Raw genomic sequence first — 17,683 nt, forward strand, 5'->3', positions numbered from 1 at the left:
CTTGGGATCTTCTGTTAAGATTAAATCAGGGGGCCAGTGCTGTGGCACAGGAGGTGAAGCTGCCACCTGCAGTGCCTACATCCCATATGAGCACCGATTCAGGTCCCGGCTGCTCCACTTCCGATCCAGCTCTCTGCTGTGGCCTGGGAAAGCAGTAGAAGATGGCCCAAGTCCTTGGGCCCCTGTATCCATGTGGGAGACTCGGAAGAAGCTCCTGGCTCCTGGCTTCGGATTGGCGTAGTTCCAGCCGTTGCAGCCATCTGGGGAGTGAACCAGCAAATGGAAGACCTCTCTCTCTCTCTCTCTCTCTCTCTCTCTCTCTGCATCTGCCTCTCTGTAACTCTACCTTTTAAATAAATAAATAATTCTTTCAAAAATAAAAAAATATCAAATCAGATACTGAAACACGGAGTAGAATGGTGGTTTCCAGGGCTGCTGGTTCAGGGGAGATGTTGGTTAAACTGTAAAAAGTCTCACTTACACAGAATGATAAGTTCTGGTGATCTATTGGAGAGCATGCTGGCTATAAATAATAACAATGTCTTGTATACTTGAAAATTGCTAAGAGATTAGATCATAGGTGTTCTCATCACAAAAATATGATGAGTGAGTATGGGAGGTGATGGATATGTTAATTAGCATAAATTCATAATTTCATAAGGTTCACATATATCAAAACATCACATTATACACCATAAATATATGCAATTTTGTTTGTAATTATACCTTAATAAAGCTGATGGGGGAGATAAAACCAGATAATGCGTTTGAGCGTGAACTACATACCACTCTCTAAATTAGGGTTGGACCACTGCGGCCAGGTGGATACAACCTGGCAGTGCAATTAGAAGGTACGCCATTCCTGCTGAACACTGGCCTCTCCACTTTTTACTTGTTGAACTCTATTTAGAGGAGCATTAAGCCTGTGGTTATAAGGTAAATTTAAAGTGTTATCATGGCCGGCACCACGGCTCACTAAGCTAATTTCCACCTGCAGCGCCAGCAGCCTGGGTTCTAGTCCTGGTTGGGGCGCCGGATTCTGTCCCGGTTGCTCCTCTTCCAGTTCAGCTCTGTACTATGGCCCCGGGAAGGCAGTGGAGGATGGCCCAAGTGCTTGAGCCCTGCACCTGCATGGGAGACCACTAGTAAGCACCTGGCTTCTGGCTTCGGATTGGCGCAGCGCGCCGGCTGTGGTGGCCATTTGAGGGGGTGAACCAATGGAAGGAAGACCTTTCTCTCTGTCTCTCTCTCACTGTCTAACTCTGCCTGTCAAAAAAAATTAAAAATAAGTACAGTGTTATCACAAAAATTAATAAAGAAAAAAGGAAGAGGGGAAGGGAAGGAGGGAGGTACCATTGTATTCTTGGAATTGTATCTGTGAACTGCACGAAATCTGTTCTCTGTAAAAGATTAAAAAAAAGGAATACCATTTATTGGGAGCCTTTTCTATAAATGTACTCCAACATTTACACCTAACTTTAAGGTTTTCCATTTTTAAGACTTTTGAAAGCCACTTGTTGGCCGGCGCCACGGCTCACTAGGCCAATCCTCCGCCTTGCGGCGCCTGCACACCGGGTTCTAGTCCCAGTCAAGGCGCCGGATTCTGTCCCGGTTGCCCCTCTTCCAGGCCAGCTCTCTGTTGTGGCCAGGGAGTGCAGTGGAGGATGGCTCAAGTGCTTGGGCCCTGCACCCCATGGGAGACCAGGAGAAGCACCTGGCTCCTGCCTTCGGATCAGCGTGATGCGCCACCGGCCGCGGCGGCCATTGGAGGGTGAACCAACGGCAAAAGGAAGACCTTTCTCTCTGTCTCTCTCTCTCTCACTGTCTACTCTGCCTGTCCAAAAAAAAAAAAAAAAAGAAAAGAAAAGAAAGAAAGCCACTTGTAGTTTTGATGCATAAGCAACCAGCAAAAATCAGCCAATATGTTAACTAAAATGCAGACACTAATATTATAAAGTTTCCTTTCTTTAATGAGTGCCATAGTTAAGGAGAGTTTACATATGTGCTTCACTTCTAGTCAAACAAAAACAATCACGTCTTCCTCCCCTAATGAGGTCGTACCTCATCTGAACATGGGCCCAGAGCATTATTGCTGTAGAAAGAGGAAAGAGATGGTGTTGAGTTGGCCTAAACATTTCCAGCTCCCTTTGTTGTCAGATCCTTGAGATGTTTCTGCTGCCTATGATGATAATTATTCTGCTGGAAATTTAATTGTGTGTGGGCTATGACACTCAGCCCTTAAAATTTTTTCCAAGTCATCTTATCTCCGTTATTATCAAAAATTGGCCCAGGGTTGGCAAGGCATGGTTTGTTCCCATTCAGTAAGTAGAAGTAGGAACCAGAGGACAATTGCCATGACATATGTGACCAAAAGTAAAGAAGCCGCTTTCCAGAGAGATTAGCTCCCTACCACAGAGAATTCTCTCTATTTCTAAATTGTTTAAATTTGGTTTGCAAGGGATTATTTTGTGATCCTGGTGTGCTTCCTGCATCTGTTTAGTCTTAAATGCTTCCGAAAACATTTTTTGAAATCCTCTCGTGATTTTCTAATCCTTTCTAATACATGGACTGCTTAAAATGCAACTCTCCTTTTTTTAATCCCAGCTTTGAAAATGCAAACAAATATGTGAGTCTTAAAAACAGATTGGGAAAAAAAGTGAGGGCTGTTGTCAGCATAGCTGAGTCAAGGTGGTTCTGTTGTTCATACACCTTGGGGAAAATTTCAGACTACATGCATTTTGTCACTTCCATCAGAAAAAGTTAAGATGTTTTAATTACAGCCACTATTTATGCTGGACTGGGACAAAATACAAGTATCGCACTCCCTCTGCTGGCTCTGATGCTGCAATGGCTCATTAACCAGATCTATTCTTAGACGTATTTCCTCCTTTAGGAAAAGAAAAGGGGGAGTATAGAAAAAGGAAGCAGACGCTGGAAAGCTGTTCATTTTATTATTCATTTAAAAGTGTCAAAAAAAAAAGAAAAAACAAGAAAGCCAACACTTTTCAGGCTTTTCATTCAGTGCTAACAAAGAGGAGGGACCGCTTCTCCTCTCCCTGACACGTGTCTGTAACAGCCTTCAAAAATAGCTCACACTATGTTCACCAATCTCCCTAGCTAGAGTTCACGGACCATCTTGTGAACACTCACCCTAGAGTGTCTGTGCATAGGACCCAGGCTCCAGCTGTGGCTCCAACATAGGTTTTTACACAGGAAAAATAAAGTGAATTAAGCCCATTAAAAAAAAAAAAATTTCTCAAGTCCTTTCAAAGACTGACGTAACCTTTTCTCAGAATTTAATAAATAAACTAGTCGAATAGGTTCAAAAGTGTCCAGGAATGCAAAGGCATTCTTTTGGCTTCGAGTAGAAAGGAAGCAGGAGGTTGTCTGCCTGCTGGTGTCAGAAAGGAAAGCTAAAAGATCATCATGCTGCAACCTTATACCCCAGGGGAGGCCACTTCCGTGCATGAACACATGCTACACACAAGCCTGGGAGAAAGTCCCGGCACCCTGCAGTTTTAGAGCTAGGGAGACTGAGAAGCAATGGTTCTACCCTTGGCCCAGGCGAGCCTATCAGGAGAGGAAACTGCTACAGATGTCAAGAACTCTGAGTAGCCCTGGCTCTGTTTCACTCTTGCTGGTTGGCATGCATTAGGATTCCCTGGGAAGTCCATGTTCCCCCTGGGCTTTACTCTCTTGTCCATTCTTGTTTGCTTGCTTCCCTAGGCGACTGGATGCCAACCACATCAGCTACGTGCCTCCCAGCTGTTTCAGTGGCCTGCATTCCCTGAGGCACCTGTGGCTGGATGACAACGCTTTGACAGAAATTCCTGTCCAGGCTTTCAGAAGTTTATCGGCATTGCAGGCCATGACCTTGGCCCTGAACAAAATACACCACATACCAGACTATGCCTTTGGGAACCTCTCCAGCTTGGTAGTTCTGTAAGTTTTATTGATTTTGCTCTCTTTTAACAGTTTCTAAATTCACCTGGAGACCTTGGCCTTTAAATGCTGACCCTTCAAAACTTGAATGGGGACATTTTAAAGGATGAAAACCCACTGAGCCCTTGCCCAAAATGCCTCATAAATGTTTCAATTGTGTGAATGACTTAAATGACATTTATCGAGCACCTGCTAAGTGCCAGGCACTGTTGGGCATACAAAGATAATAAAATATGACTTCTGCCTTAGGAAAGCCCATTGTATATTGTGTAGGTAATCACTACGCTATACAATTGGTACAATAACCAAAGATAATAAAAAGTCAGTATTTTTTATGATTGCTGGTTCAGGACAAATTGGAAAATGCCTCTATTGTTTAATTTAATTGTATTTATGAATAATATTAATAATATCTAATAAGTACTTCTTGAACCAGGGAAAGAAATTCAGGGAGTACTCATCCTTGATGGTGAGTTATACATTCGTACAGCTTTTTCCCTATTATGTCTCAATTTCGTTGATTTAGTAAAGCAAAATGATTCTTGAATAAGTAACAGTTTGAAAAATAGTCTTTAAGAGTATAACTGATGTGGTGTAATATTATGGCCAATTAATGCCATTTTCAGAGATCCAACTATGCTTTTTCACTTGTCCCTTTTAAATTCATTTCCCCAAAATCCCTCTGGGAGCTGGTCCAATTTTCAGTTGTATATTCAGCTGCTCTCATTGGCTCTGGACTGATTTACCAATTGAGCCAAAGATGATAGTCATACAGACTAATACTGTGTCAAGATAACTAATCTCATGCAGCCAAAGAAATCTGATCACCTTTCCCTGTCACTGAAATCATTGTTTCCTGCTAGCGTATGGCCCGCCCCTGGGAACGCAGCCTTTATAAGAATTCAGTTTTAACAGAAAATGTGCTTGAGCACACTGAGAATTTTCCCTCCTTTCCATGCGTCAATAATGGTCAATATCTCTGTTTCACATTCTGTATCGTAAAATCAAACTGCGCAACTTATATTGAAAACTGTGCTAAAAAAATGAATTTTTCTTAAATTAATCATGATGTTCATGTTATTCTATGTACCCTGATACCGCAAACCTAATCAGTCAAACTGCAACTGTCATTTAAACTCTATAGAATGGAATCATCTCTGGTATGAGTAAAAGGGGCACACAGACTTTTTTTTAAATGTTCATTTCTTATGATTGGTACATTGTTTCATATGAGTTTCTCTGGATTTCAGTAATTAAAATGTTGTGCCTGAATTTGCCAAGTGTCTCATGAGTGTCTGTAATGTGCTTGGGCAGGCATCTCCATAACAATAGAATCCACTCCCTGGGAAAGAAATGCTTTGATGGACTCCACAGCCTAGAGACTTTGTGAGTTGACCTTTTATTTGTTTCCCTTTTTTCAGTGTTTTCATGAATATTCTGAAGGAATCAAAATTGCCTTAAAGCCAAAACTTGCTGTTAGGTTTGGTTAATTGTCCGAGCTTTAAGCTGATATTTCCAATGGCCTTATCTTATATACAGATATACACACACCCACACTCACTCACAGACACAAACATACACAAAAGCTAAACAATAGAAAAAGACATAAGTAAAGAATAAATCTAAGATTTTGTTTCCAGCTAACTAGAGTGGTAAGTTAGTTAGAATCATTGTAAGTTAAATGAGATGTTTTCTACTGAACAGTGACTGCTTAGAAACAGGTATTCTCCATCCAGGATCAGTCCCGTGTTGTCACTTAGGCTTATGACTGGTGCATGGCCTTCTCCCTGCTGAATGAGAGGATGCAGACTAGGCAAATGCTCAGTCTGCATTCTGAGATGAGCATCCATCCCGTTAGGAAACAGCAAGGGTTCATGCTAATGTAATTCAAAACACTGGAAAATAATAATTGTTCCCAATTATTGAGTATATCTCAAATATACCTACAACCAAACATTGTACCAAGCACTTGACATATATTGTTTCAATAGTTTTACAACCATTTTATGAGAACTGCTATTACCATCTTAGCTTAGGCTTTAGAGAATTTAAGTTATTTTACCATACATATCTAATTTGTAGCAGAACTGGGATTCACTTTCTTCTCCAGTCGGATTCTGAAATCACTGTTTATCACTGTATCCTTCTTCCAAAGAATAGGTCAAAAGTTCAGTTCCTAATTAGTATCTCTAGTCGAAATAGAGCCCAGCCAGCTGACCATAGCCAGACTCTATCCTAGAGCTACAATGGAAGTTTTTGAGGACCACACCTGGGCCCCAGGCTTTTTCCAAGGAAGGAGCTTCTCTTCATTGCCCTATTGAGTAAGAGAAGTATAATGAGAGTAGGTTGAAAGGCAAGGAGGATCCTGAGTGCACTGGGACAGAACACTTAACGGCATCTGTGCTCTCGTTCCTACCGCCATATTTTTAATACTCAATTGCCATCAACCTCATAGAGCCACTGAATCTACAATGCTGGCTCTGACCCAGAGGACAAAAAAATATCACCAAAAACTACTTCTCATGTGCCTTTGGGGCTGTTGTTCATTTGCATATAGAGCTTAGCAACTTGTACATGGTGGATGTAGCCTCTAACCTGATCCAGGTCCACTAATTTCCCAAGGGATCATCTGTTATGGGCTGTCTTCTTGTAGCCAATGCACACTAATAGCTCTCCTTCCAGTGTTATTTAAATCGCTATGTGTTTCCTCTTAGGTATCAAAGATGAACTTGTCCAGGCAGGACCTTGATGCCAACTTAATGACACAGACAAGCAGTTCCCACGAGCTGCAAGGAAAAAAAATAGAACTATCTTATCTCCACAGGGCTGGGCTGGGGATCTTAGCAATGGAAATCACCTTTTGGTCCTTTCCAACATGACAACAGCAACAAAAAACAAAATGGGCTTTGATGGCTATGTCCATAATAGTCTTTCTTTCTAACCAGTACTGGGTGAGGATCCAGGCTTGCATATAAATAACATAGACCAAAACATTTCAGGGCAAAATTTCATGTGTCTTATTGTCTCCCCTCCACCTTGCCCAGGGCTACAGAGGATCAGTAAATTGGTTATTCCCAGCCTCTTCCTTTCCCTCACTAGAAATCCAAGTAATTTATAAGGGCCCAATCCTCGTTTAATCAAAACAGAGCATCTGGAGAGATTTACAAACAGGAAGAAATCTGTGTCCACAAAAGACAGAGTTTCCTGCCTGCCTTATAGCTTAAGGATGGATTGTGCCAGGCAAGTAGGAATCTTGATTCATGTTTAACTCACTCAAATTATCTCTCTTAAAATTAAGTAGCAATTCTCCACAGAGGAGGATCTAACCACATCTGATTGTCTGTCCAAAAGGTTTCTCTGTGTCATCTGGGAAATCTGCCATTCCCAGGCACCAGGAGGCTATTACTTTTTTATATGTTGATGCTGATATAAGGTAGAATACATCTAGAAAGCTCTTGTGAGTAATGGAATTGAAAAGCCATTTGTGTCATAACAGAGGAATCAATGACTGTGAGATTGTTTGGCTGATCCGTTTCTGTGTGTGAGGGACAAGGGAGAGCCTTGCCTCAGAGGCCAAGGGTAGCATCTACTTCTGATCTGAATCACCCTGAGGAAATTCTGCATCAGCTATCCTTCCTGAGGGGTTCTGTATCACCTGTGCCTCTCCAGAAGCAGGTCTCATCATGCACTTTGGGCTGGGAGAGATGCAGGTACCCCATTGGAGTCAGGAACAAAGCAGCCCTACAAGATGTCCTGTCTCCAAAAGGACGAAGGGAGGAACATGAAGGGGAATGTGATCCAAGGGCCCAATATCCGCAAGTACAAACTGGCAAACTGGAGAGCCAAGCTCCCATGCAGAGCTCCATCGACAAGCTGTCCACACTCCACCAAGCATCCCTCCTGCTTGGATGTTAAAACTGCTACAGTCTTCTCCACACAAGGCTCCCTGTGCATGGAGCCTTGGCTCTGAAATTTCTCATGGTCAATCTAATGTCCATTTAAATGTAGATCCTTGTGGGATGTTGGCAGTCAGTAAACCAAGAAAAACCTCTTCCATAAAGGGAAGGCATGAGAATGTTCATCAATGACAAGATTCTCTGGGAAACCATATTATCATTCCTTGTAAACAGATGTTGTGACGCAGGGGGTTAAACCACCACCTGAAACACCAGAATCCCATGTGGGCACTAGTTTGAATTCTGGCTGCTCCACTTCCAATCTAGCTCCCAGCTAATGCCCCTGGGAAAAGCATCAGAAGATGGCACAAATACGTAGGCCCCTGCCACCCACAGAGACCTAGATGAAGCTCTTGGTTCCTAGCTTTGATCTAGCCCAGCCCTGGCTGTTGTGGCCATGTTGGGAGTGAACCAGCAGATGCAAGATCTCTCTCTCTCTCTCTCTCTCTCTCTCTCTGTCTCTTTGTGTGTCTCTGTCTGTAACTCTGACTTTCAAATAAATAAATAAATCTTAACAAAAATTATTTGAAGTGTATATGAGTTTTTGAATGAAAAACTTAAAATACTCTCTACTCATTTCCAGAGATTTAAATTACAATAACCTTGATGAGTTTCCCACTGCAATCAAGACACTCTCCAATCTTAAAGAACTGTAAGTATTTAGGGTAATTTTAATGAGATAATTTTATTTTGTGTGAATTTATTTTAAAATATGTTGTTATTGTACATGATATGACTTGGTAGACTATTTTAGAGGTTCATATAAGTAATGGTTAACAGTACTGGAAATATATTTTAACTGATTCTATCACCAGCTACTATTAGCTAATATTATAATGGGTTTATCTAATGTATATAGTTTAGAGAAATGTACATATTTCTCTTTTCCTAAGATATGTATACTCTTCCAGAATTTATATGCTTTATAGATTTGTGGTAAAATTTAGTTATTTGTTGAACATTTCTAAGAATGCAAACATTTCTAAGTTGTATAAGTCTAAAATTGGATGAGTAAAATTGTATGTGCCCTGTACAGTACTGGATATTCCAAATATGTTATTTAATATTCTTTATAATATGGTCCATGAATCGTATTTATTTAAAAAATGATTTTTACTAGAAAAGCTAATTATCAGCCATTACATATATTGTCTTTTATATGAGAAGATTGGATTAGCTTTACTTTGCTCTTAAAAATATAAATAACATATGTAAGGAATGTTCTAACACTTGGAAAGGAAAATAAACCTTGAACCTTGTTCCATTGACAGTGGAAAATAAGACCTATAGCCAAAGGAGGTAGACAGGAGAGGCTGTTTATAAGGAATACCTCCGGGGTTCTGCCTCAGAAGGCAGCTCAAAGCCTGCTCCTCAAAGCCCCGGGACCACACAAGCCCAGCAGTCATTGGCTCTGCCCCTCTGCCCTTCAGAGACATTAGCACCAACAGATGAGAAGGAGTCGCTGAGCTGGGTGCCTGCCTTAGACTCAGGAAATTGTGTCCAAATAAGGAGATTACTAAAATCTCTACTTCGCTGCAGCTTAAGTCAATTTTCTCTTCTCCTCCCTTTAAATGGGGTCAGGAGGAGTGATCGTAATCCTCTCTCCACAGATAGTTCCCACTCGCTCAGGCTGCCGGACAGAGGTGCTCCACTGGATATTAAGATGGACTTTCTTTTTATGACATTAGACAGTACATTTCTATAAAGTGCAATTATTATTTTCAGACCCTTTATTCCTCTTTAAAGAAGACAGTATGTGATTTCCTTCTCTCCTAGAGAGTAAATGAGGATACATACGATTCAAGATGAGTAGAGGAATTTTACCTTGTCCTCTGGTTACTAAAGGTGCTTGTTATTGCCACAGGATGGAGGGGAATTGTTAAATAATAAATATATTTCTATAAATTGTTTTTTCTCTCCTTCTAGAGGATTTCATAGCAACAATATCAGGTCTATACCTGAGAAAGCCTTTGTAGGCAACCCTTCTCTTATTACAATGTAAGTGACCATAGTGCTTTGGTTTTTCCAGCCAAAATACAACGTATCTTGTGCCTTTAAGTATGATCAATGAATGTTCTATATTTGCCTGAGTTTTGTCTCATCAGTGTAAGGATCTATGCAGAGACGTGCATGGAGGTGGTTTTGTCTGGTTTTGGCAGATTCTTTTTATAGGATCTATGACGTGTGTTGCGTTATGCTCGATATCTTCAGATGCCTGTCTCATTTCACAATAATCTCATGAAGTCTTTTGATTATCTCTATTTTCTAAGGAATAAAACTGATTTTTAGAATGTCAATATCAAGTACACACAGTCCTTTAGGAACCTAAGTATACTAGAAATATAAATGTTATATACAACCTGAGGAGCTAACAACAGATTTCAGCCTAAATTGGTGGTAGAGGTGCAGAAAAAATTATTTCATGCTAAGTCTATATTTCCATTCATCATTAAGCCTAAGCATTGAGTTCACAGTTATACAAACTAGAATGTAATTTAGGAAAGTCATAGGTGTTCCATAAAGGTATATTTGAGAATTTACATGCTGTACAAGAATAAAATAGCAATACAACAGCAAAGAATAATTTTATGTTTCAAATTTAGCACTGACTGAGATTGATGATATTTGGAAGCTGAAAATATACACGTATTAGGCTGGCTCACACCTGTGCAAAGTATGTTTGAGGCATAGCATTGACCTAGGGGTCACATGTGTTCTCACTCTCCAATGTGGAGGAAAAGAGTTGTACAGAATTCTGGGGCACTCTTTGGTAGATGCTGAGTGCTGTGGCAACTTGATTGAGGGGCCGCCCAGAACCACGTGGCATTTGTCACAAATGAGCTGGAGTTCCAATGAGCCCTGACAACTGTAAAAACAAACAACACAACACAAAACAAAACTATTCAGTGTTTCTTAAATGCTCTGGGAATATATTGCCTCACCAGGGGCTGGCACTGTGGCTTAGCAGATAAAGCCACCGCCTGTAGTGCCAGCATCCCATCCCATATGGGTGCCAGTTAGAATCCAAGCTGCTCCACTTCCGATCCAACTCTCTGCTATGGTCTGAGAAAGCAGTAGAAGATGGTCCAAGTCCTTGGGCCCCTGCACCCACATGGGAGACCAGGAAGAAGCACCTGGCTCCTGGCTTTGGATCAGCTCCTGCTGTTGCAGCCAATTGGGGAGTGAACCAGCAGATGGAAGATCTTCCTCTCTCTCTCTCTCTCTCTCTCTCTCTATCTCTCTCTTTCTCTCTGTCTCTCCTTCTCTCTCTCTATCTCTCTCTTTCTCTCTGTCTCTCCTTCTCTCTCTCTCTCTCTATCTCTCTCTTTCTCTCTGTCTCTCCTTCTCTCTCTGTATAACTCTTTCAAATAAATAAATAAATCTCTAAATATATATATATATACACCAATAAACATTCATCATCATCATCGTTAGGGAGATTTACATATTAAGAGGTTAGCAAATTGCATTGTCTTTCACCCTCCTTTCAGGCCCAGTGCTGCTGATCTGCTAAAACTCCCTGGGGAGGACCGACAGCACCCACTTTCTACCTCAAGCTCTCCCTCTCCCTGCCTTGTCATTTGTTTCCTTTTCTCTCTCTCTCCCACTCTCTCTCTCTCTCTTTCTTTAAGACTTATTTATTTATTTGAAAGGCAGAGAGAGAGAGAGAGAGAGAGATTGTCCATCCACTGGTTCACTCCCCAAATGACCACAATGGTCTGAGTTGGGCCAGGCTGAAGCCAGAAGCCAGGAGCTTCTTCCAGATCTCCCACATGGGTGCAGGGGCCCAAGCACTTGGGCCATTCTCCACTACTTTCCTAGGCACATTAGCAGGGAGTAGACTGTAAGTGGAGCAGCCTGGACTCCAACCTGTGCCCATGTGGAATGCCGGCATCACAGGCAGAGGCTTCTATACCCACTGCACCAGCCTCTCTGCCAGCCATTACATTCTGATTTGCACTGGTTTCCTTCCCTCTCCCATTGACACAATCATCTCCCTGGAAGCTCACATCCATCCTGTGGCTCTCTTGCTGTGAACCATACATTCACAGCCTGTTTACACTGTATGCAAAACCCCTTACCCTGACATTCACAGCTCCCCACAACATGGCCTAAGCCAGATGTCCCAAACTGTTCCCCACAGTTGTCTTCATTTGTCCTCTGCCATAAACTAGACCAACTATGCTATGTTCATGGAACAAAGCTCTTTCCTGATTTCCTTTGTTCCTTTGATCCCACCCCCTTGCTGCTGTACTTGTTGAAATTGTCTTCTAGGGCCCATTCCAAATGTCATTTCAGGAAGTTTTTCTTAATCTCCCTCTAGCATGTGAAAGAGCTCCTTCTTGAAAACATTGAAACTCCTTATTTGTAGATGTGATACTTCTGTCTTACATATACAGGCATATTTATTCATATTTCCCAGTCCGATGCATACATGTACATGAACACAATTACTTACATATAGGTATACAGTGGAGCTAAAAGACAGTGCAATATTATTTAGAAAAGTCCATTTTAAAAAATTTTTTGTTGTTTAATTTGAGAGGCAGAGAGAGAACTCCCATCCACAGGTTCACACCCCCTCCCCAAATGCCCTCAAATAACTGAAATGGCTAGGGACCAAGACTGGGAGCCAGGAACTCAATTCTGGTCTCTTGCAGGATAGCAGGAGCCCAACCATTTGTGCCTCCCACTGTGCACATTAGCATGGAGTCAGGACTTGAAGCTGAGAACCCAACCCAGGCACTTTGATTTGGGATGCAGGTGTCCCAACTAGCATCATAATGGCTAGGCCAGAAAAACATAAGGCCTATACAAGGATATTTTAAATAGTTCATGTGAAAATATTGAATTAAAAGATAATGCATATTTTCCATGAACTTTTAAAAAAAGATTTATTGTATTTATTTGAAAGGCAGTTACAGAATAAGAGAGGGAGAGAGAGAGAGATCTTCCATTGGCTGGTTCACTCCCAAATGGCCACAAGCACTTTATCAGGGATCGGGATCGGAAATGGAGCAGCCAGGCACTTGCTAGGCTAATGGCCAGGGAAAAGCAGCACAGTGCTTGTGCCCTTGTACCCTGCGGGAGACATGGATGGAGTTCTAGACTTCTGGCTTCTACCTGTTCCAGCCCCAGCCATTGAGGGCATTTGAGGAGTGAACCAGAAGATGGAAGGAAGATTTCTCTGTCTCTCTCTCTCACTCTCTTTCTGCCTCTCCTTCTCTTTGTAACTCTGCCTTTCAAGTCAATAAATAAATCTAAAAATATGTATACTTGCTGAATTTAATGGTATTAGCAGGCTATCTCAGATAAGAAGTATATGTGGGGGCCTGCACTCTGGTGTAGCAAGTAAAGCCACCGCCTGCGGTGCTGGCATCCCTTATGGGCACCAGTTCGAGTCCTGGCTGCTCCACTTCTGACCCAGCTCTCTGCTATGGCCTGGGAAAACAGTAGAAGATGACCCAAGTCCTTGGGCCCCTGCACCCATGTGGGAGACCCAGAAGAAGCTCCTGGATCCTGGCTTCAGGTCGGTGCGGCTCTGGCCGTTGCGGCCAGTTGGGGAGTGAACCAGTGGATGGAAAATTCTCTCTCTCTGCCTCTCCTTCTCTCTCTGTGTAACTCTGACTTTCAAATAAATAAATAAATCTTTAAAAAAAAAAAAAGAAGTACATATGTGGGGCTCTGTTGACTGACAATTCAAATAATATTACATTCAAAACATCTGTAAAACGAAACTAATTTTTAATTTATTCATTTGCATTTTATTTGAAAGCCAGAGAGAGAGAATTTCCATCCACTGGTTCATTCCCCTAATGCCCACAATAGTCAGGGTTGGGCAGGCAGAACTCAATCCAGACTCCCACATAGATGAAGGGACCCAAGTACTTAAGCTATCATCTGAAGCCTCCTAGAATATGCATTTTTTATTTTTTTACAGGCAGAGTGGACAGTGAGAGAGAGAGAGGCAGAGAGAAAGGTCTTCCTTTACCGTTGGTTCACCCTCCAATGGCCGCTGCGGCCAGCCAGGAGCCAGGTGCTTCTGGTCTCCCATGTGGGTGCAGGGCCCAAGGACTTGGGCCATCCTCCACTGCACTCCCTGGCCACAAGCAGAGAGATGGCCTGGAAGAGGGGCAACCAGGACAGAATCCAGCGCCCCGACCGGGACTAGAACCTGATGTGCCAGCACCGCAAGTGGAGAATTAGCCTATTGAGCCGCGGCGCCGGGCCCAGAATATGCATTAACAGGAAACTATGTCAGAAGCAGAGGAGCCCAGACTGGAACCAGGCACTTTGATATGGGATGTGAGCACCCAAGGAACAACTCAACCAAACACACATGACCCAAAAATATCTTTTTAAAGATTTACTATGTATTTGAGAGGCAGAGTTACAAAGAGGGAGAGGGAGAGAGAGAGAGAGAGAGAGAGAGAGAGAGAGAGAATTTTCCATCTGCTGGTTTACTCCCCAAATGACCATAATGGCCAGAGCTGGGCCAATCCAAAGCCAGGAGCCAGGAGCCTCCTCTAGATCTCCCACATGAATGCAGGGGCCCAACCACTTAAGCTGTCTTCTACTTTTTTCCCAGGCCATAGCAGAGAGCTGGATTGGAAGTGGAGCAGCTGGATCTTGAACCCGTGCCTTTATGGAATGCTGGCACTGCAGGTGGCAGTTTTACCTGCTAAGTTGGCCCCATCCCAAAAATATTTTTTAAAAAGATTTATCTTATTTATTTGAAAGACAGAGTTACAGAGAGAGGTAGAGACAGAGAGAGAGGTCTTCCTTCCACTGGTTTACTCCCCTGATGGTTGCAATGGCTGGAGCTGTGCTGATCCAAAGCCAGGAGCTAGGAGCTTCTTCCGGGTCTCCCACATGGGTGCAAAGGCTCAAGGACTTGGGCCATCTTCAACTGCTTTCCTAGGCCACAGCAGAGAGCTGGATCGGAAGAGGAGCAGCCAGGACTAGAACTGGCACCCATATGGGATGCTGGCACTTTAGGCCAGGGCGTTAACCCACTGTGCCACAGTGCTGGCCCCCAAAAAAATATTTTAAGTGCTAATATCTTCCTTTAAGAACAGTAATTAATTCAAGGAAATTATAAATTAGAAAAACCCCTGAGTAGCTCATTTTCAAAAATTTGAAGAGCCTCTTGTGGATTTTATGGTAACATTTGACTAGCAGAAATAAACTTTAATGGAGAGAGATAAGGGCTGGCACTGTGGCATAGCCAGTAAAGTTGCCACCTGCAGTGCCAGCATCACAAATGGGAGCTGGTTCCTCCAATCCTGGCTTCTCCACTTCTCTCTGCTCTGGCCTGGGAAAACAGTAGAAAATGGCCCAAGTCCTTGGGCCCCTGCACCCATGTAGGAGACCCAGAAGAAGCTCCTGGCTCCTGGCTTCAGATCGGCTCAGCTCTGGCCATTGCGGCCATTTGAGGAGTGAACCAGACCTCTCTCTCTCTCTCTCCCCTCTCTCTCTCTGCCTCTCTGTAACTGTGCCTTTCAAATAAAATAAATTTTTTAAAAAAGTTCAATGTTTGGGCCAGTGTGGGGAGCAACTCGGACTAGACTAAGTTACTGGAATTAAGACTTATTCTATGCATCTGCTCTCCCACAATATGGCCCTGGGAGAGGAGTAAACAACTTCTACACAGCTGCCTCCAGTTCAACCAATAACCTGCAGGAGCTGATCCTGCTCCTGATTGGAGGAGAGCAGCGTACTCGGCGTGTGGGTAGCAGAGTTGGGATTGGTGGAAGAGGACTATAAAGGAGGAGAGAGACAACATGCACCAGGAACATCTAAGGGGAACATCCGGATAACATCTGAGCAGCCCCTGAGAGAGCCGGCCGGCGGTGTGCCGCTCCCCCGCGGAAGTGGGGAAAGTGGCAGGGGGAGCCGCCCTTCCACGGAGGTGGAAGGATCGGCAGCCAACCCGGGAAGAACCAGCAGCAAACCCGGGAAGGGCCGAGCAGACAAAAGAACAACGCAGGGTCCTGTGTTGTTCCTCTGCGAAGAGGGGGAGCGACATAATGGTGCCGTGACTCGGATAGGAAACCTAGGCAGGGAAGAAGCGGGAAGAAGCAGGAAAATACTGGAGAAAGAGACTAGCAAAGAGCCTAGGGAAAAGCCGGACGGAAAAAGTGCCGGAAGAAATCTAGGGTTGAAAACGAAAGTGAAAGCTAGAAGAAACTTAGACTTGGATACGGACTGCAGGTTGAAAGTGAAAGTGAAAGCTAGAAAAAACTTAGACTCGGATACAGACTGTGGGGAGAAGCCAGGAGAAATGAGGGAGAAATATTGTTGGAAGAAAGTTAGAAAATATACCGGGTAGAAAAAAAATATGTTAGGGAAAATGAAGCTGCGGGGGTAGGCCGAAGCAGAGATGTAAGCTAGGTTGGGATTCGTCAAGTCAGCCTGGGGAACAAAAGGCGAAAAACTAAAACCAGAAGCAGAGACATAAGCTAGGTTGGAATCCGTCAGATTAGCCCGGGGAGCAAAAGACGGGAAGCCAAACCGAAAAGCGGAGACATAAGCTAGGTTGGATTTCGTCAGGTTAGCCCGGGGAACTTAGACTGAAAACCGAGAAGCGGAAACGTGAGCTAGGCCCTGATTCGCGGAAGCCACCGCACGCAGAGAAAGCGCGCGGGGCACAAGCGGAGAGAGCGCACGGGGCACGAGTAGATAGGGAGCACGGGGCTAGCGTGGAGGCCATGGGGAGGGCGCGAAAAGGCGCAGAGACCGCAGAGCACGCGCGAAGCCGGGAAGCCGCGCAGATGAGGGAAGCGCGGGCTGAAGCCGCGCAGAGCCGGGAAGCCGCCGCGGGGTGAGGCGCCGAGAAGCAGCCTCAGGGCGGGCACCGGGAAGCCGTGGGGATAAGAGAAACAGAAGTATAGAAGTAAAATGAGAGAAATGGGAATGCTGGCAGATAGAAGTAAAATAGGAGAGATAGGAATGCCCGGAGATAGCGAAATAGAGAAAAATAAGGCCTCCCCACAACATGGCAATGAGAGGGCTTGGATTCGGTCTACCTGATTAGTAAGACGATAAGCACCTGCGGGCGGCTAGCAGAATATCCGCTGCAGGTCACCGAAGACAGGCACGTTATCAACACCAATAAGTCTTCCCACAATACGGCAATGAGAGAGCTTGGATTCGGTCTGCCTGATTAAGGTGATAAGCACTTGCAGGCAGCTCGAGCAGAGCATGCACTGCAGGGCACCGAACACAGGCACGCATCAGCGCCTAAAAACCTCCTCACAACATGGCAAAGAGAGGACCCGGATTCGGTTTGCCTGATTGGTAGGGCTTGTAAGCACCTGTGGGCAACTCCAGCAAGCAGAGCAGAGTGTGTGCCGCGGGGCACCGAAGACAGGCGCATATCAACACCAAAAAATAAAAAGAAAGGGGGAACTGTGGGGAGCAACTTGGACTAGACTAAGTTACTGGAATTAAGACTTATTCTATGCATCTGCTCTCCCACAATATGGCCCTGGGAGAGGAGTAAACAACTTCTACACAGCTGCCTCCAGTTCGACCAATAACCTGCAGGAGCTGATCCTGCTCCTGATTGGAGGAGAGCAGCGTACTCGGCGTGTGGGTAGCAGAGTTGGGATTGGTGGAAGAAGACCATAAAGGAGGAGAGAGACAACATGCACCAGGAACATCTAAGGGGAACATCCGGATAACATCTGAGCAGCCCCCGAGAGAGCCGGCCGGCGGTGTGCCGCTCCCCCGCGGAAGTGGGGAAAGTGGCAGGGGGAGCCGCCCTTCCACGGAGGTGGAAG

The 17,683-nt window shown here is 44.0% G+C and overlaps 1 protein-coding gene across 2 annotated transcripts in view; it reads left to right on the forward strand.

Moving 5' to 3' along the window:
• LGR5 (leucine rich repeat containing G protein-coupled receptor 5) overlaps positions 1 to 17,683 on the forward strand; it is a 136,879-nt gene that overhangs the window by 98,944 nt on the left and 20,252 nt on the right. Inside the window, exons 5-8 of one of the 2 annotated variants that reach the window (XM_002711332.5) lie at positions 3,727 to 3,942; positions 5,257 to 5,328; positions 8,482 to 8,550; positions 9,825 to 9,896. In XM_002711332.5, the coding sequence (XP_002711378.3) occupies positions 3,727 to 3,942; positions 5,257 to 5,328; positions 8,482 to 8,550; positions 9,825 to 9,896 (429 nt within the window). The remainder of the gene's footprint in view (positions 1 to 3,726; positions 3,943 to 5,256; positions 5,329 to 8,481; positions 8,551 to 9,824; positions 9,897 to 17,683) is intronic. The other variant, XM_008256789.4, reaches the window with a different exon arrangement.

Source organism: Oryctolagus cuniculus, chromosome 11 (genome assembly GCF_964237555.1).
Source record: "Oryctolagus cuniculus chromosome 11, mOryCun1.1, whole genome shotgun sequence".
Taxonomy (NCBI): domain Eukaryota; kingdom Metazoa; phylum Chordata; class Mammalia; order Lagomorpha; family Leporidae; genus Oryctolagus; species Oryctolagus cuniculus.